General features: G+C 45.1%; 1 protein-coding gene across 1 annotated transcript; it reads right to left on the bottom strand.

Annotated features, from left to right (window-relative positions):
- Nucleotides 1-14,836: 14,836 nt before the first annotated feature.
- On the bottom strand, nt 14,837-19,055 carry NEFL (neurofilament light chain). The gene is made up of 4 exons (XM_065879321.1): nt 17,936-19,055; nt 16,794-16,918; nt 16,048-16,409; nt 14,837-15,412 (listed from the first exon to the last, which is right to left on the bottom strand). The coding sequence occupies exons 1-4, from the start codon at nt 18,980-18,982 to the stop codon at nt 15,270-15,272; spliced, it is 1,677 nt and encodes a 558-aa protein (XP_065735393.1). The 5' UTR covers nt 18,983-19,055; the 3' UTR covers nt 14,837-15,269.
- Nucleotides 19,056-20,619: the final 1,564 nt, after the last annotated feature.

Raw genomic sequence — 20,619 nt, 5'->3', positions numbered from 1 at the left:
TCTTCTTTTTTTTTTTTCTAACATCTTTATTGGGGTATAATTGCTTTACAGTGGTGTGTTAGTTTCTCCTTTATAACAAAGTGAATCAGCTATACATATACATATGTTCCCATATCTCCTCCCTCTTGCATCTCCCTCCCTCTCACCCTTCTAGGTGGTCACAAAGCACCGAGCTGATCTCCCTGTGCTATGCAGCTGCTTCCCACTAGCTGTCTATTTTACATTTGGTAGAGTGTTTATGTCCATGCCACTCTCTCACTTCATCCCAGCTTACCCTTTCCCCTCCCCGTGTCCTCAAGTCCATTCTCTACGTCTGTGTCTTTATTCCTGTCCTGCCCCTAGGTTCTTCAGAACCATTTTTTTTATTCCATATATATGTGTTATAAGGACTCTAATTCTACCAGATCAGGGCCCCACTCTTACAGTCTTAATTACTTACATAAACCCCTCTCGCCAAATGCAATCACATTGAGGGGTTAGGGCTTCAACATAAGAATTTGGAGGTGACACAATTTGGTCCACAGTGGAGACACCGAGGCAACCCAGAAATTAGCAACAGAAAGAAGCCATTATCACGTCTGGGACTGGAGGGACACCAGAAGCAAACATTGTTACAGGAGCCCAGAAAGCAGGGCCAGCCAGTAGGAGCTAGAACCATGGCAGCAGAGGCAGCCTGGTAAGAACTGAGACCCTGGAGGGAGGAGTAGTCCAAGGAAGATAGATTCAAGAAGGAGATGCAGCCACCTGCAGGGCCAGGATGGCAGGGAGAACTTCTCTGATTCTCCCCTCCCCTCATGCTCCACTTTTTCACTAGTACCTCCTACTGGCCAATGCTACCTGGAATCTAGTCATCAAGGGAGCCTGGGACATGTACTTTCTTGCCACACAGAATAGAGGGGACATATATGGAGCTGAGAACAAACTGACGCAGGAATGGCACACTCACTGTGTGACCTTGGACAACTCACTTTTCTGAACGCCAGTTTTCTCATCTGTAAAACGGGGCCAATAATAAGACAGTTATTTTGAGGATCGAGGAATATAATTCTTGCCAAGTATTTAGGACAGTATAAATTCTCCACGAAAAGAGCTCAATAAATGCTGCTTATCATTAGTCAGGGGACGTTTATTTTAGCTCTTGTGTTAACAATGACTCTGACCAATCAGGAAGCTATGGTCAGTAGAACAGGATCAATAAACCAGAAAGATCCAAAAGTTGGTTTGAACCAAGCCATTTGTAAAGCAAAACTTCTAGGAAGGTGAAAATATCTGCAAAGTGTCTGTCCCAGCTTCCCTTCTGCATTCTACTTCTTTTCTCCTTCTTATACACATCCATTTGATGCCCCTGTCTTCCTCTTCCCTTCTTGTCCAAAGGCTGCATGATTGTGAACATGTGTGCCTGTGTGTGACTGTCAAGATCATTCATTGCTGGATCAATGGATCATTCATCTATTCAGATTTTCCCCCACTTCCAGTCTCAGACGAAGAGAATGCATAGGCTCTCCATGTAGATAATCTTCTTTATGAAATGGCTCACCTAACTCAGGAATGAGGGATTAGCAGGTGTCCTTTGCTGATGAAGGACAAATAATGGACACTGGAACTACTCAGCGTATGCCCCGTCAGCAGGCACTGCCGGTCAAGGGGAAGGTCATGTCATTCTGCCAAGGTCACATCCCTCCCTACAAGGAAGAGACAATGCAGCGAAGAGGGCAAAGGTAACGCACCTCAAGTAGTTTGTGTCTCACTCTCTGGACAATTCTCAGACCAAAAGAGGCCCAAGGCAGAATGCCACCAGCCAAGCAGAGGCTCCCAGGGTAGGCACAGGCTATCCCCCACATGAATCAAGGTGAGGGCATCTGATCAGCTTTGGAACTAGAACAGTGGTAGGAACTGGAGGCAAATGCAGTAAGTAATCAGGACACAGCAGGATCGTCGGCACAGAAGGTCCCTAGATAACAGATTTAAAATTCAGTTCTTTACCTACTTGAAAGTGATGCTCAAGCAGGAATCCTTTCAGGACTTCCACTCCAGGAAAACCAGAATCTTGTCGAAACCAATAGCGTTTTCTTACTCCAGGCCTTCCTTTTTCACATGAGCACATGTGGTGTGGTCACCCAAGAGGCAAATGAGGCCTGAGTATTTCTGCCCCCCAAAAAACACAGAAGGTCAGAAGGTATTCTGGGGAAGAGCCACACCAAAGACAGCTGTTCACGTGCATCCCTGCAGCAAGGCCAATGATTAAAGCACCTAAAATGCACACATTTCTCTACAGTTCAGAAAGCAGTTTCAGATGCATCACCCTGCTTAAGCCTCACAAAATGTAGAACAGATGTTACGATTTCTCTGCAATTTGCAGAAAACAGAAGCTCAGAGAAGTGATTTATCTCCATGAGAGAGAAGCCATGCAGGACATTTTTTAATGAGAAGATATTTTAATTTTTAAATTCTAAGTGTAACAAATAGTCCTTGTAGAATAGTCACCCGTCTTCCTGCCATCTTAGATAACTGTTTTATTTCAATGTATGTCCAACTTTTTCTATGCGCAAATTTGATATGGCTGTGATCGTTCTGGAAATACCATTCAGCAACCCACATTTTCAGTAACAATATGTTATAAATGTTTGCCCATTTGAAGTTCATCATCATGACAAGATATTTCATGGACCCCTGGTATTCATCATATCCCCCCATCCTTCTGCAAACACCTCCCCCCGTCTATGGCCACTGTAACCCATTTATTCCAGTTAATTCAATAGTCTCAAAACCATAACACTACAGCCCCAAAATGTTCAGATTACGAAAATAAACATGTTCGGTTGACAATAATGATCTTTACTATGATACTTATTGTTACGCTTGACCCTTTTTTGAAGACCAAGCCACCAGTGTACAATCAACAGATGTTTACTGAGCATCCAGTTTATGCAGGAGACGTATCAGCTCTAGGAATCAATGAGTTGATATTCGATTCATCCCACTTAACTATGAGTCAGTGTAAAGCAATCTGGGGTGAGATTGGTTTCCGTTTACAAATTGGCATTAGGCAAAATAAATATAAGCAGCAAAGGTCGCAATGTAGGCAAAATGGGTTTGAGAAAAAAAATTCAGGGGCTTCCCTGGTGGCGCAGTGGTTGAGAGTCCGCCTGCCGATGCAGGGGACACGGGGTCGTGCCCCGGTCCGGGAAGATCCCACATGCCGCGGAGAGGCTGGGCCCACGAGGCATGGCCGCTGAGCCTGCGCGTCTGGAGCCTGTGCTCTGCAACGGGAGAGGCCACAACAGGGAGACGCCCGCGTACCGCAAAAATAAGAAATAAAATAAATAATCTAGGCAAGAGATTTTGGTACCTAGAATCCAAAAGTAGCATGGTGATGGTGAGAAGTGCCAGGCCACTGACCATATTTTGAAGGTAAATTCCATGTGATTTGCTGATGGAGAATTAGAGAGAGTAGGAGAAAAGAGAAATCAAAGATGATGCCAGGGTGTTTGGCCTGGGAAATGCGAAGTATAGAGGTTCCATCTATTGATGTGGGAATGACTGGGGAAGACTTTAGAAAAGCGCAGGGGGGTTAAGGAAGAGGACGGGAAATGGGACATTGTTTGTGTCACGGGAAGCTGGCTGCTGTGAGGCATTAAAATGCAGATGGCAGCTCATGGGAAACCAATTGCTATAAACCCTGTGCTCTTACTTTACCTGTAAAATGTGTGGAATACACGTCGTCCCAGCTCTCAGTGTTAGGAGAAAAGGTGTGAGTGCTTTCGAAAGTAAAACACACGATCAAACCAAAACTTGATGCTGATGCTAATTTTTTATAATCATTGAAATGAAAATCTCAACAGTGAAGAATGAAAGGAATGCACAGAAGGGGAATTTGTCCCCATATGGGTAGTAGGATGAGAACAGAGGAGAAAACAAGACTGACTGCGGGTAGATGTAAAATGAATGTGTTGGCTTTAACGGTGTGATGTGGCCTTGGATATGATGACATGCTTGGGCTGCGTGCAATCTCCAAGTGATCAGTTAAGTCTTTCAAAGCCATTTTGTTATTCTGATGCTTCATGATCAAGTAATTCCTGGCAAAACAAGGTCTGCTTTTATTCCTCAGCAATCGTGATCATCTATTTGATTGCTCTAAAAGGAAATGGCTGGCTATATTTCATGGTCCTTTCATGGACCTTATTTCATCGTCCAGGGAGCCTCATGCTCCAACTCCATGTCCCACATGTCTTGGGAGAAAGGGACTCTCACAGCAGACAGAGCTCCAGACTCCATGTTGCTAGAGTGGCAGCTACGTCCTTCCAAGATGACAGCATTGCATGGGTATCACCACCTCGCTCTCCAGGCTGGAATGCCGGCTCCCCCTCTCTAGGGGAAAGAGCACAAAGTGAATTCTCAGTGTGTAAGTTCTGATTTACTCAACTTAGTTAAGTGAATTGAAAACTAGGCAGTTAAATTCAGCTTGTTTATTTCAAAGGCAGGCAAGTATCAGTTAAAAAGAAGAAAAATTCAAGTGGTTTCTCGAACTGTGCTTTTTTTTTTTTTTTTTTGCGGCACACGGGCCTCTCACTCTTGTGGCCTCTCCCGTTGCGGAGCACAGGCTCCGGACACGCAGGCTCAGTGGCCACGGCTCACGGGCCTAGTTGCTCCGCAGCATGTGGGATCTTCCCAGACCAGGGCTCGAACCCGTGTCCCCTGCATTGGCAGGCGGATTCTCAACCACTGTGCCACCAGGGAAGCCCTGTTGTCTTATTTTTAACAAGAGAAATTTCCTGTGCATTTTCTAACCACCACTGTCCCCCACCCCCCCAATTCTGGAGAGAGGGCAAGAGAACACTCTACTGGTAACTTTTACTTGGGTTCCCCTCTGAGTTCGCATCTCTCCAACACAGGGGCCTGGGCAGCCTCTACCAGTCAGGGTAGGAAGGCCTTGACTCAGCAGGCCTTCAGAGGGTAGTGCATGCTGGCCCTCAATATTCCGCACTGGCTCGTCTGCCTAAAGTCTGTCTGGGGTAGTGAGTGGATGTCTAGAAGACAAGGACAGGACGTGAGATGAATCTCTCGCCCTCGCCCAGTACTTCGCTTGTTACAAGCAAAGGAAGAACACTGAGCCTCTTCTTGCTTTTGTTATGCAGCAGTGACCTACTGCCTTCTCCGCCTCCCCTCTCCACACCCACGTGCATGTAGCTGCGGGGAGGGGGTGGGGGTGAGCTGCAGACCTAAACTGTTTTCCTTACTAGAGCTTCTCACCACCCGCTCCTGAATCACTTGAGTATCTGGTTAAAATGTAGATTCTAGTTCAGCAGGCCTGGCGCGGGGCTAAGACTGTCTTTCTCACAAGCACCCAAGCGCTGCAAACGCAGCTGGTCCACGCTCTACTAAGGAGTCTGGACCACGCGGCTCCATGCACGCCTGTGCTGCGGTACCTTCCGCGTGGTACCCTCTCCCCAGCTTCCACACCTACTGCAGCATGGCCACCGCCTCAGCGTCCGGCTTCTTTACCTTAAAATCGGATTTCAGAACGCCTTGAGCTCCAGGCCAGGCCTCAGTGGGGAGGGGCCACTGCTGAGAGGGACCGCGAGTGCCCCCTTCCTTGTTCGCGCCTGGGCTTCCGGAGACCCCCGCCTCCCACGATCTCTCCGCTAGCAGAGAAGAACCGGCGACAGAAGCTTCTCGAAAGAACCGCCCACCCTCCACCCAGCCCCACGCCCCTCCTTGCCGGGGCCGGAGCCCGGAGGCGCGCGCTGAGTTTCTGGCGATGCTCCGGGTGGCGCCCGCCCGGGGACGCAGTGGGCGCGGTGCCGCAGCGGACCTTTCTGCCGCGTCCTCCGGGCGGGGCAACCTGGGGAAAGATCTAGCAAAAAAGAGGATTCCGGGCGCCTCCCCTCTTCTTTTCCCCGCTCCATCCTCAAAAGACTAGGCTTCCTGATTGAAAAAAAAAAAAAAAAAAGTGTCACCCAGTCTGCTGTAAAGTATTTTAAGTCTCCGAACCTTACTATTTACAGGGGTGGCGTGGAGGTGAGGGTCTTAATTGCGAAAGACTTGGCCGCCCCGGCTTTTTGCACTTTTGCAGAGATCGCGTTCAGCAGGGTGATGCAGGCTGCCCGCAGGGCAAAGTTTCACGCAGAAAGAGCATCCTTGGGCTCCGCCTAGTCACAAGGCGGTAGAAGCAGCTTTTCAGGCCTTTGCCCTACAACTCCCCCGCCTCTAGCCCAGCCGGGGAAAAAACTGGACCAGCGGCGTCAGGAGGCTGCGGTGGCTCCAAGGCAGAACTGAATGTGCAGAAACCCGAGGAAAATCAATGCCGTTAAAAAAAAAAAGGAAAAAAGTGATAGCAGAACGTTTTGATTTTTCAAAGCCCTTCAACTCAGCTCATTAGATTCTCACAGGCTAGGGAGGTTTGTTGTCGTTATAAAAATGTTTTAATGTTACATATTTCCAGTGTAATCCTAAAACACCATCAGATGCTCTCAGTCCTGTCTGGAAACACCCCCAGCTCTCCACAGAGGGGGCCCCAGCTTGGGCTGGCAGGAGTCCCTGGGGAGGAAGAAATGGGGGCCGATCCTGGAGGCCTTTCTTCTTCCCACCACACCGCGGGCAGGGGTGGGAGTGTCAGTGCATCTTGCTGCCAAGGGGGTCAGTCCTGGGAGGATGAGAAAGACACCTTAATCTACAAACAGACCTCCATCTCCTCAGGAAATTGTTTTGCCAGTGGGTTAAAGGAAACACTCTTCTACTCATTTTGTTTAAATTATCCCTGAGTTTGAGCAGTGTTGTTTTACAGGTGGGCAGGGGAGGGGTGCAGGGCTGCAAGGCTTCTGAGTGCAACAGCAAGATGTCTGTCTCGCCCCTCTCAGAATAACAAGCTGAGGATACCGGGTCCAAATAATAACCACCCCCCCCCCAATAAAAATGGCTTTGCCTGAGGAGGGGCCATTTGTTGAAGGGCCGTGCCCCGGAGCTGTGCCCCCACCCCCAGAAGTGCCCCATGGATGCTGTGGAAGCTGAAATCAGCTGACTCCCCATCCTTCTCCGAAGTGGTTAAAAAACTTTCAGAAGTGGTTAAAACACCTTTTTTTTTTTTTTGAAGTTAAAAACCTTTACTCGTTTCAGAGATAGTTACATTACGACGTTCATGTTCATAGTATATAACAGTCCAATTAACACTTTCACCTGTCCTGTGTAAGGAAGTAAGTTAAGCGTTTCAAATTCAGTGCATTTTCCCAACAATAAATAACACAAACTGTCCTAAATGTTTGTTTTACATTTATTTCAGTGCATGTTTCCAGATATTAAATGGAATGAAATTAATTATATTAAATGGTTATATGGTTATATCAATCATAGTATTTGAGCATATTATGGAACCTATATCACACAGATCAACTCACATCAATACTATAATTCACTCTAAAAGAACATCATCACAGGTACACAAAATAGAGAACACAAATCTGCTTTTTTATAATTTCATACTATCTACTTTACACTAAAAGATTTATCATAACGAAAACACTTTCAGAAGTCACACTTCCTGGTTTCTGTTATTCAGGTGGGGCTGGGAGGAATTGAGGGCAGGACAGAAGGGAAACAGAACAAGCTGAGTCTCTGGCTCCTATATCCTTCCTTACCAGGTGCTCTAAGTCACCGACGTGGCCCTGGTTCACTTTTCAGGTCCCTCCCGTGGGCATAGGACATCAAGTGCAGTGTTGCCAGGGCTCTTGGTCTTCAGAACCCCGCCAACCCTGGAGGCCAGCTGACAAACACTGAGCGTCTGTGTCCTGAGAAGGTGGTGCATTTTACTCTCATCTCAGAATCGCCCTCTGATTTCACACTTCTGACACCAATTTTTCTGTCTTAAACTGAGAATGATTTGTGACTTACAGTTGAGACTCTCTCTCACACATATTCTCTTGTGTGTGTGTGTCTAGGTGGGGAGGAGAAAAAAAGGAGGGGGGGCAATCTCTCTCCCGTGTTTTTTAACCTCTGAAGTAAAAAGGTGAGATTCTCCAGTGAATAAATGACTTGAAACAAACCAACAAGTCAGAATGAACAGATTATTCCTTCTTCTCAAGCCATGATTAGGTAAGATGCAGTTAGAGTTTTTAATGTAGGGTCTCTGTCTTTACTAGTGCACTAGATATAGAGCAAAAAGGGAATATTCACTGTGCTGCATCAAAGCATCCTGCTAGTTTTTGTTTTTAACAGTCATATCAGGAAATGGTCTATACTCTACATGAAATTAATACAGTTGTGGGCGGTTATAGACTGAAAGAATGACACTTAGCTAAAAGCAAAGGGATTAATGGCCATCAATACACAAATAAAAATGTCTTTAATAGCTACCAGAAACCTGAGCCTCAGGTACAGCGTTTCAGTTTTTTTATAAAGGCATTTCATATTTAAGACTACTTGTAATCCATATAACTTTTGTTTATTAGACGTGTCCCGTTTAAACTCATGTGTGTATTAGAAGCTAAGGTATTCCAAAAAATCTAAGGTGCCAACTTGGATGGGTTTGACTATCTTACAAAACAGAAAACACTTTTATTTTTCTATCATAACTTACCTTAAGTCATGTATTAGCTGCCATTATATTTATCCCAGTTAACTAGAATAAAATAATACATATTTCAAATGAATTGATGCAGGAAAGCTAAGGCCTTGAAGTACACTATGAAGCTTTACAGAAAAAAAATGTGGGGATACGTATCGGGAACTATTAAAATGTACATAATACCCTTTGAACATATAATTCCACTCGGGAAATTACTAAAGAAATCTTTCATTAGAAGGACAAACCGAAGGTATCCATTAACTAAGATATTCATTGCCAGGCTGTCTATAATTTTCACAAACATATTTTTAAACTTAAACTGGGACACATGATCAAGTAAGAATGAGTACACAGAAGAGAACAATGGGGAAGAATATTTGAAGCTGAAATGGTTTCAGAATCTTTTGAGTGGATGATTGCTGTTCATAAAAGAAATAATCACATGCCCACGATCTTATGGTAGCCTCCAGTGATCTTCATAGTTGATGCTCCTGTCCCTGTGTAGTTCCCTCCCACGAAGGATCAGACAGACTGGTCTCTATGACAAGTAGAATACAGTGGTACTGATGGTGTGGGTCTTTCTAGACTAGGTCATCAGAGACATTGCAATATCTGCCTTGCTTTCTTGGATGCCTTGCTCCAGGGGAGGCCAGCTGCCATGTTGTAAGGATCCTCAAGCATCTCCATGAAAAGGCCCACATGGAGAAGAAATTACCAGTCCAATGGGTGAGCCACCTTGAAGTAGTTTCTGAAGGCCTAACCAAGCCTTCGGATAACAGGAGCCTCACACAGCATCTGACTGCAACCCCTTTAGAGACCCAGAGCCAGAACATCCCAACCAAGCCACGCCCAAATTCCTGATCTGTGGAAACTAAGAAATAAGTGATTGAGATTGTTTTAAGCCACTAAGCTTTGGAGTTATTTGTTATGCAGCACTAGGTAACTAACACATACTGCATGTTAATTTCATGAAGTTACATAGTTATCCAAAAAAAAATACTGTTTACACCTTCCCCCCTCCATGCATTCATTCTGTCAGTAAAAAAATATCTCAAAATTTTTCTAAATCATCCCACATCATGCCATCTCTACTGCTACTGCTCTACGTCATCACACCATCTTCTCTTGTTGGGACTAAAACAGCCTTTAAGTTAGTCTCTCTGACTCTTGCTTCTCTAAAGTCCATTCTCTGCACAGGAGCCAGAGTGGTCTTTATAAAACAGAAATCAGATCATGTTACCATCTGCTGCTTAATCCCTTCAAATTGCACAAGGAATAGAACCTAAACTCCTTGATCTATAAACCCCTGCATAATATGTCCTTTGCCTGCCTTTCTCAGTTCTATCTCCTCCTCTCTCATTCTTAATGCTCACCAATGAGCTTAAGGCATTTTCCTGGGTTCAAACAAGCCAAGCTTCCACACTTGCTGTTCCGTCTACCTGGAGCGCTCTTTCTCCAGATCATTGCATGTCTGGTTCAGAGCTAATGTCACTTATTTATTTGTTTATTTGTTCATTGCCTGTTCACACACACACACACACACACACACACACACACACACACCACTTTAGTCCCTGAAAGCTGGGATATTGTCTGCCTTATTCTTTGTGCCTAGAACAGTGCCTGGCACATAGTACATGATTAACACGTGTGGAACGAATGGACAAGCTGTGTCAAATATACATAAATAGAAATAAAGTCTAAAGAAGAAAATACAAATGAAAATAATGATGACTGAATGGAGAAAATATGATTTTTTTCCTTTTAAAATTTGTTTTTAATGTTGACATTTTATTATTTTTTTTAAAACTCTCCATATACAAATAGTTATCTATGTTGAAGTAGAATTAAAAGGCTACCAATAGTCACTTTCTGGGGCTGCTGAAAATTTTTTACTTCTCATGATGCTTTACCTTTTATCTTTTTAGCTCTCATATAAGATTCTTCACTGGGAATTTTCTAGGGGATCTTAAACTGAAAATGCCAGTTCTGATGAACATTTTCCCAAGAGGAAAACATCCTGAATTCTGCACTGGAAGACCTTTCAAATATGAATCATGGCTGGAGCAATTCTGATCATTTACACCCAAGGGAGAAAGAATAAGTTGTTCATCCTGGCCATGTGCATGGAAAGTTCTCACAAATAATAAACCTTTTCCATTCTTGAAATATTTATTAAGATTCCCACTAAATGCAAGGCACTTTGCTAGGTATGGTGGGAGGAAACAAAGACACTTATTTGTTTAGTCACTGTTTACTCCCTTCCCAAAATGACTTGAAATATCTTACAACAAGAAGATATGCAAGAAGGAGTAGGAGGAGAAGGAAGGAGGAGGAAGAAAAGGAAAAGGAGAAGAAGAAACCATTGAGGACCAGTTAAATGTGAACACAACTAGAAAATTGTTACCAGGTAGAAGAATAACACCATGAGAACTGTTACCAAACCAAACTTGGGTCTGCTCTCCCAAGTTTTGCAGCAAAGCCAATCTACTCACACCAGGTTGTGGTGAAGGAAAGTATAGCGTTTATTGCAGCGCCAAGAAAGGAGAATGGGCAGCTAATGTTCAAAAAACCTGAACTCCCCAATGGCTTTCAGGAAATGGTTTTTAAAGACAGTGTGAGGGAGACGGTTATAGGATGCATGATCCACTCGTGGACCTTCTTTTGATTGGGTGCTGGTGAGGTAACAGGGTGATGTTTTGGGAACCTCAATCATCAACCTTCTGGTTCCAACTGATCTGGGATCTACATGCTGGTGGTCAGCAGTTAACTTCTTCCACGTGGCGGGGGTTTTAGTGTCTTCAAAACAACTTAAGGATATGGCTCAGGATATTATCTGTTTTCCTTGAGGAGGTACTTAAGTTCTTTGACTTTGTTTTATGGCTAAACTATTATTATTTTGTCCTGTTTGACTGCTTTCCTTTGTTTCTGCATTTTCCCACTTCTCTGATTAAATTTGTTCTTTGGAGCTCAGGGGAGACCGAGGAGGCTAAAGCTTTTCTACAAACAAGAGGTGGGGGACAAGAAGCTGTGTCCCCCAGGAAGGCCCCGCAGGGTCCTGCACAGTTTGAGAAGCACATCCTGAAATTTGGTGATCCTTGAAGATAAAGTTCAAATACATCTCTGTTTAAAATTTTTGCAGAGGAATTTATAGGGACATAAATAATCAAAGGAACTAAAGAAAAATTTAAGCATTCTAAGTAAACTTCAGTGGAACACTGTGAATGTAGAAGTGCCCTTGAATTGTACAAAGACTGTAAGAATTCCAATAATTGTGTGAAAACCCCCAGGCTGCTGTCACAACACAAGCCTGTGAAAATATGCTCTGATTCCATGAGGATGCCTCCCAAGCTGGACTGCAAAGGAGAGTCAATGCAATATTTGGTTAAGAGCATGGACTTTAGAGCCATCCATCCTGGGAGGTTTGAATCTCAGCCTACCACAAACTAGCTATGTGACCTTGGTCAAGTCACCTAAAAATTCCTCATCCATAAAATGGGGAGGATAATCATACTGGACTGATAACATCGTCATAAGAAAGAAATTGATGAGATAATACGTATAATGCACTTAGATTAGTGCCTGGGACACAGCAACTGGTCTGACAGCACTAGAATCTCCATGTAGGGAAAAAAAGCAATCAATTTAATGCTAGGAATGAAACTTTACACGAAGTTTAGCAATTCCCTTTAAGTGATGGACTTTAGTGTGGACATAACAGTGATACGCATGTTTCCTATTCAGCCGTTTAGCCTGATCTTCTAAAAGTTTTCCAGGAAATTTTGAATCATGAATCTAGAGTGGATTTGAGAAATCAAGTGCTAAAGCCTTATGTAGCTAAAAAGATTGAAGCCAGAATGGGGATGCGGGTGGGGATGGCCAGCCCTCCATAACAAACAACACTAGAATTGGAATAGACACTTGATTTTTGGTTCTCTGCCCTTTCCACAAAGTGTTGACTAGACCAGGACTGATTATTGAACACTCTTGGCTTTCTAGTCATCCCGAAGGCATTTTAGTCTATCCAGAAGTTACTCATTCAATCGACATTTATTGTGCTCTACCATGGTAGGAACAATGCTGGATGCTGGGGAGCAGGAGGTCTGATTGCCATGCCTCTGAGGATCACTCTACAGCAGGGGACGCGGACACTAAATGATCATGGAAATAGATACCGATTATGACTGTGTAAAGCACTACATGTTCTTATAAACACATTTAATAAAGAAATTTGGCTCAGTCATGGAAGGCTTCCCCAAGGGAATGACAACTGAGCTGAAATCTGAGCAAGTCTGAGGGAAAAATAGAAAAAATGAGTGGTCCAGACAGAGAAATCAGCCGAAACCTTGTGGCAGGTGGGAGAACAGAGGGCCAGGGTGGCTGAAACACCAGTAGTAAGGGAGGGGTAAGGGGATATGCATAGGATGAGGTTCGAGATGTAGTTTGGGGTCAGGTCGCTCCAGGCCTTGAAGATCCCCTTAAAGATTTTGGGTTTTATATGAAAAGAAATGGGAAACTATTGGAGGGGCATGATCACAATGCACTTTTCTAAAGATTAGCTTACTCTAGTGTGCTGACTGAAGGAGGACGAGACATTGGGAGGTTCCTTAGAGTGGTGGCAGTGTAAACAGGAAAATGTGGATGGATCCAAGATACGTAGGCAGTAAAATCAATAGGACTTGGTGATAGATTAAACCAGAGGGATTGGGGAGAGGAAATGGGAGATACGACGTCATGCCCAGTCGCTGGTCTGCAGAATTGGATGGCTGAGGAGTGGTGTCATTAGCTAGGGGAGAGAATACAGAACGAGAACTAGAGTTTGGGGAGAGCAGGAGAGAGAGGGAGACTGACCAAGGTACCACATTTGAGGAAATTGTTTTTAAAGACTTCAAATCCATTTAGTTTAGATTTTTCAGTATTTTATTATGGCACACAGGATAGAGTATGGTACAGTGTTCTTACTTCAAGAAATTCTCAAACCAACCAGCTCTTTCCATTTGGCTACTTTTTTTTACATGTAATTTGCATATATCTGAGCTTTACCATGTGCAGCATCCCATGTTTAATGAACACAAATGTGAAAAGCTTGGCTTCTGAGGCAACTCCTAGTCTTTACAGAAGTAAATGTACTGAGAATCTTCGTAATTCAAACCCATAGCATCACGGTAGATAAAGGAATACTTTACCTATTTGCTTTGGTGAGATACATTTAACTAGAAATACATAGTGTGATGTCATCAGGTAACTTTAAATGGAAACCACTTTGCTTTCAGATTAAATTCATGACCTTGAAGAGTTGTCTAAACAACAAATATTGAAAAGAATTAGCTGACAAAGCAATTGTGTAAGAACAGAAGCAGAACAGCGGATAACCAGTAATTTCGTCAACATTCCACATCAAATGCAAGAGCGAGAGCTTTCATCACTTTACAGTGAACAGGGAGCATGGATGGGGTGTGTATTTGATGCAATGTCCAACCAGTTAGAGCTATCATTGAAATCCGAATATTTCCCAGTAAAGACATGCAGAGCGATGGCAATGCAACGTACAAGCATATAATCCCCCCTTTAGTGACTGATCACAATTTCGTTATCTGTTATCTGTAGTGCTTAAAAAGTTTAAAATAGGTGGCATAAAGGCTATTAACTGGAGGCAACACAATTAAGCTAACAACACAATCATAAGCTCAGGATTGCAGGCAACATGTTTGCAATGGCAAATAAACTTTGATATTCTTACTCCATCCAAAATTATACAGAGAGAATAAATTATTCCTTCTGATTGTATCATTTGCTTGGGTTTCAACTGCTGCTCATGACAATATATTTTAAATGTGGTTATAGTGCTAGGTGGGTTAGGGTTATGGGATTCATATTCTATCCATACTGCATTTATTATTACATACTAGTGTTAAAGTTACCTGTTTACCATAGAGCGTATATTTATCACATAATTTCAGAATGGCCTCCAAGAAAGCCACTCCCAACATTATATAGGACACCTATGGGGCATAGTATATAGCTATTTATCAAAGAAAACCCCAGAGATTCTCATTTACTCGAGCTTATTATCAGTAAAATTTTTGAGGGGAGAGATTTCATGAGTGCTCATGGCCTAGTTGCATCCTCAGAATTACCAATTAAGGGGGGGGGGGGAAATGCATTGTAATTGTTAAAATTTTGACTTAAAAAAATTTGGAGGTCAATAGCCCACTTCTATGTGTCTTATATTGGTGCCTTCTTTAAGATATTCGAATTAAGTCAACAACCACAGCAAGGAATGTCATCCAGTGTAACTTTATTTACTATTTATTAGCACATAATTCAAGGCCTTTAATTTCTAACCACCAAAGGTTCGAAGGACTATTTTTTTTCCATGACGTTTAACATTAACATTAGTGAATTCATTTATTCAGGGTTTTTTTTTTTATTGTAAACATCTGAATTTTTCACATTGCCATAGATCCTGAACTCATAAGCGTGGACCATGCACAGGCTGGCAGCAAGCCAGGAAGCCACTCTGCAAGCAAACAGATACTCTGCGGAAGGAGAAAAGTCATAGCACAACGTTTAATGCCCAACCTAAGTCATCTCAATTATACATATATTGACTTCTTAATTCATATAGTATCTGCAACTCAACTGGTTGGTTGGTGAGGGGATTGACCTGATTTCAGGAGAATTATTCCTGGAATAGTTAAGGAAAGGGGGTTCAATCTTTCTTCTTAGTGGCTTGTTCCTCCCCAGCATCTTCATCTTTTTTTTCCTCCTCCTCAGCTTCTTTGGTTTCTTCTGCTTCTTTGCCTTCACCTCCTTCTTCTTCCTCCTTTGCCTTCTCAGATTCTTCCTTGGCAGCTTTAACATAAAAAGCAAATGTACAAACTCCAAATGCAGCGTGAGTCCAATCAAAACATTTCTGCTAAGGTTTTGTGGAGAAACACAGATGTCAAAATACTTCCCCCAAACCTCTCAGCTCCTTTCTCCCAAAATACACGCAACTGACAATGCCTGCCGGGAATAATTTGCCACTGAACACATATTTAAATAGAATGAGATTATGTCTAGGTACTGGATGCTCTGCTCTCCTCCAGGACCTTGGTTTTCTTTTATTGTGTGTTTGGTGTTCATTTTTGTTCTTTAGGACACCAAATGACTGAGTTAAACGAATGGATTTTAAAATGTTTAATTAGGAATAAAAAGACAGCAGGAGGAGAATTTTTTTTTTAAGTTCTTTTCAAAAAAGTACAAAGCTAATTAGAGATGTGTGTCTCTGGGAGGCCAGCCAATCTGAGAAATGACGTGCTTATTACTAAAGGTCTCTTGAAGCAATAGATCAATGTATTATTTAAGATTCTAAACTCATGTATGAATAAAACTTCCTTGGCATAAGCAAGGCTTCATTTATCTTATCAATGTCCTAACAAATATTCATGCCCCGGCTGAACCTGGAGTTGCAGTATGGGTTTGGTTTGGTTTGATTTGAATCCTACCTTCTTCCTCTTGGGCTCCCTCCTCTTCAGCCTCAGCTTCAGCCTCAGCCTCAGCTTCAGCCTCCGCCTCAGCCTCAGCCTCTTCCTTCTTCTCCTCCGCCTCAGCTTCTCCTTCAGAGGGGGGCTGGTCCTTGGCTTCCTCAGCTTTCGCAGGCTCGATGGTCTCCTCCACCTCGATCTGCTCCTCCTGGACGTGGCTGGTGTAGTAAGATGGGAAGGAGCGGGCGGACATCAAGTAGGAGCTGGTCTGTAAACCACCATAGGCAGATCGGCCAAAGACCTGGGAGCTCTGGGAGTAGCCGCTCGTTATGCTGCCCACGCTGGTGAAACTGAGCCGGGTCTCCTCACCTTCCAAGAGTTTCCTGGAGGAGGCAGGGAGAGGGTGGGGTTAACAATCATGAACACAGGAAGTGTGCTCAGCCCAACACCCAACACCTTCCCCAGTGCCACCCTGAAAGCCAAAGGCAGGGTTGGAAATTATCAGAACTTAATAACTGGGGATGTTGTGACTGAGACCAGGAAAAAACCAAAAACACCTTAAAATAACCCTGTCTGTTAGACTTTAAATGTAATGGGAAACTAAGAACAGGTCTCATTATTACAGGATAAATTCTTCTTGGAAAAGGCCAAAAGGTGAACACAATCATTTCAAAGGACTATTTTTGAAGATTTCTGATTCAACAGAAAGGAAGTCTGATTTCCTTCCTAAGGTTGAAGGGCTGCTACCTTTGCCCCTCCATTTTTACCTGTAAGCTGCAATCTCAATGTCCAAAGCCATCTTCACATTGAGGAGGTCTTGGTATTCCTTGAGATATCTTGCCATTTCACCCTTTGTGGTTCTCAATTCATTTTCCAATTTGTTGATTGTGTCCTGTTGGAAGACAAAAAAAAAATACAAGCGTAAATCCTTACTGCTATTACTTTACTATAGCTGCAAGGGCATAGTTTTAATTAAAATCAAAATGCACACCTTAGATAAAACCTCCCCTGAAACAACGGCCTTTTCTCTTTTTAAACCTTTCTTTGCTTGCCTAAAAAAATCCAGCTTCATAAAGCATGAGATGAAAGCAAAAAAATATTTTAAAAAAACTAATAGAAGAATTTTTTTTTGTTTTTGTTAATTACTGCAGTCTAGTGATTATCATAAAATGCCTGCAAGGAACTAAACAGATTTGTTTTTTTGAAAACTTTGTTTCTCATTCACTGACTAACTCTATCCAGGTTACATACAAGAAATCCACTTCTTTATAAGAGAAGGAAGTAGATAAATTTAATTTTTTTAATTTTCTCTAAAATATTTTCTATGTATCTATATTATTTTCTCTTCTCTCCAGAAAATGGAGAAAAAGAAACGTTTTACTATGACCATCATTACCTACTACACTTTTGACTGTATTCCTGTCTACCTGCTATGCGAAGGGAGCGGTTGGTAAAATTAGTCTGAAATCATGCTGGTCACAGAACTAATGGGAGTTCGTCGCTGTGTCTATTAATCAGGTGGTCCAATCTGCGCAGCAAAGCAACTTGTGGTGAATTCAGGACAGCAGAGAGGCAGGCCAGAGGCAACGCCCTGCTCGCATCCCTTCTCCCACCCCACCCAACCCCCTGCAGGGCTGGGCAGCTTTAATACGCAACGGATATTCAACTGCACCCTGCACGTCTTCGCAGACTGCAGTGGCGCCCGCACCCCGCCCTCCAACTGCCCCACCCGCTCCCACACAGCCTCCAAGGAGCCAAGTTCTACCCCCTAACAGCTGCATGCAGATGCCTCATTTCTAATCTCCACTTTCTAGGCGCGCCCTCCACTCTCCCCCCACCCCCCGCCCATCCTAACTCGATTCTGCAGCCCCCTCCCCGCCTCCACAGTGTTTTTTGCCCGGTGCCATACCTGCATAGCACTAATGTCGGCGTTCTGCTTGTCCTCCAGCTCCTGCAGCTGCTTCTCCAGCGCTTCGTTCATGCCCCGGCATGCTTCGATCTCCAGGGTCTTGGCCTTTAGCAGGCGGCGGCTCTCGGACACCTCGTCCTTGGCGGCGCGCACCGCATCGGTGTTCTTGGCGGCGCTCTCGGTCAGCACGGTGAAGCGGCTCTTGAACCACTCTTCGGCATTCTGCATGTTCTTGGCGGCCAGCTTCTCATACTGGGCGCGGATGTCCTTGAGCGCGGCGGAGAGGTCGGGCTTGGAGGACACATCCATCTCCACGGAGATCTGCGCGTACTGGATCTGCGCCTGCAGCTCGGCGATCTCCTCCTCGTGCACTTTCTTCAGAAAAGCGATTTCGTCCATCAGGCTGTCGATGCGCTTTTCGAGCTCGGCGCGGGCGAGAGCCGCTTCGTCGGCCCCTTTGCGCGCTTCCATCAGCCGGCCCTCTGCGTCCTCACGGCTCAGCACCTCCTCTTCGTAGCGCGCCTGCAGGTTGCGCAGAGTCTCCTCCAGCCCTTCGCGCTCGCCCTGCAGCGCCTGCTTCTCGTTGGTGGCGTCTTCCGCCGCCAGGCGCAGGTCGCGGATCTCCTGCTCGTACAGCACCCGGAAGCGGGACGGCTCGGAGTGCTTCTGGCGCAGCACCAGCAGCTCGGCTTCCAGGACCTTGTTCTGCTGCTCCAGCTCGTGCACGCGCTCGATGAAGCTAGCGAAGCGGTCGTTGAGGTCCTGCAGCTGCGCCTTCTCCTGGGTGCGGATTGACTTGAGGTCGTTGCTGATGGCGGCTACCTGGCTCAGGTCGAGGTTCTCGAGACTGGGCAACAAGGAGCCGGAGCTGGAGGAGTAGCTGCGGCGCACGGACAGCGAGGAGGAGACGGGCGCCGAGTAGCTGGAGTAAGCGGAGCGCGCGGTGCTGTAGCCGCTGCGCACGCTGGAGATGTGCACCCGGGGCGTCTCCACATAGCGCCGTTTGTAGGAAGTCGAGTAGTACGGCTCAAAGCTGAAGGAACTCATGTTGGCGGTCGGTGCCCCTCTGGCCGTTGGCGGAGATGGGGGCCTAGAGAGAAGAACGGGGGAGAGAGGGAGAGGGGAGGATGGATGGCTGTGTGCAGCTCGGCTCTGTCCTGCCACCCCTATTTATACTCGGAGAGGATTCTGACGCAGCCTTAGATCGATCACTGCGCGCCGGGCCAGAGGGGGCAGAGCGCTGCTGCAGCCGAGGGGAGGATTCTGCGCAAAAGGAAGGCGGGGGCGAGCCACTGGCCGCGAGGATGCTGCGGCTTCGTCCTCTGCACTTTTCTCTGAAGGCTTCTGTTTTCTGTGAGACCCCGTACCCCCTCACTCATTTCCTTTCCCTACCCCCACCCCATCCTACTTATTCCTTGATCCCTGTATCACTCGGATTCGATCGTGACCCCAATAACAAGTTCTCATTCCCTACTGACACCTTAGTTTTCCATATGCCTGGAACCTCGGAGACACCCTCCCCCTCCCCGTCGCTCCTTCCCCACCAGGGGTCATCATCCCCCCGGTGTTTACGGTGACATTGCAGTGCCTCCAGGGCACTGGAGATACAAAAGATTGTCCCAGGTTGCATGTATGCGGCATATATGGAGGAAAGTTTTCTATTTCTTTGTAGCTGTTTCTGGCACTTTCTTTAATTTGTGTTCCTTTCTCCTGGTTATTTTTCTTTTTCCTTAGTGCGCTCCTTCTACACACACACACACACGCACACACACACACGTGGAACTGGGGCACTGCAGGTGTTGATTTTAGCATTTCTAAACCCTTAGAGCAGTTCCTATCAGCCTTGTAGTGTTACTAGATTTTCTCATTTCTTTCCGAGGAACGAAGCCTCGCATACTTTGGGCGTGTTGAAGCGTGTAGGTGGAGGAGTTTGAACTAGCTGCGGAGAAAACCGATTTGCAAAAAGACAGCAGCCAGCACTGCAGCGGGGAACTTCAGACTGTCACACGTTGCCTGTATCTCCTTCATCAAGATAAATTCCTGCTCGACACCGACAACTCCATCACATTAGAAGCCCCTTTGCCTCTTTTTACACCCGTGTAGCGCCCAACCTGATGATTTCAACAAGCCACGCAGGTGGCTGATTTTCAGAGGGAAGCTGCTGCTGCCTCCCGGAGCGCGGAGCGCGGAGCGCGTCTCCAGGGAGCAGAACTCGGACCAGAGACGTCTCGTTCTGGGGCGGGCAGAAAATAGCCGTGTGGTTCTTACCCCCGAGTCACTCTGATAAACACATAACAGGCACAGTCCGAAATCCATGGATTTCTTTTAGGGAACACCCAGGGAGCTGAAACAGTGTGCACGCCGTAATGCACATTGATACAGCCCTGCGGTTTACAGAGCGTTTTCACGCGCATGATGTTAGGGAGTCCTCCGGTTGCAGCGAGGGATTGCAGAGATATACACCTAAGATCTTTCTAAGCAAGCATTTAATTTTTGTTTTCTTTGGGTAAGAGTAGCATTTGAGGTGCAGCATACTGATATTTTTTTAAAAGAGGCAAACGAAGGGGAGACATGAGAGATTTTAAACAGAGAAGCCGGCATCGCTTTCCCTGTGATGCTGAGAGGGCGAAGGACTTGGAGCAGATACCACAGATGCTCCCGGAGCAACTGCAATCCCCTCCCCG

Source organism: Phocoena phocoena, chromosome 6 (genome assembly GCF_963924675.1).
Source record: "Phocoena phocoena chromosome 6, mPhoPho1.1, whole genome shotgun sequence".
Taxonomy (NCBI): Eukaryota; Metazoa; Chordata; class Mammalia; order Artiodactyla; family Phocoenidae; genus Phocoena; species Phocoena phocoena.
The sequence above is the reverse complement of the archived record's forward strand: the minus strand, read 5'-3'. Positions and strand labels throughout refer to the sequence as shown.

Excerpts from the sequence above, each read along its gene's own strand:
- NEFL (XM_065879321.1), bottom strand. The coding sequence starts at position 18,982 with ATGAGTTCCTTCAGCTTTGAGCCGTACTACTCGACTTCCTACAAACGG. Across the intron at positions 16,919-17,935 it reads CCGACATTAGTGCTATGCAG|GACACAATCAACAAATTGGA; the intron begins GTATGGCACCGG and ends GTCTTCCAACAG. Across the intron at positions 15,413-16,047 it reads GGGAGCCCAAGAGGAAGAAG|CTGCCAAGGAAGAATCTGAG; the intron begins GTAGGATTCAAA and ends TTTATGTTAAAG.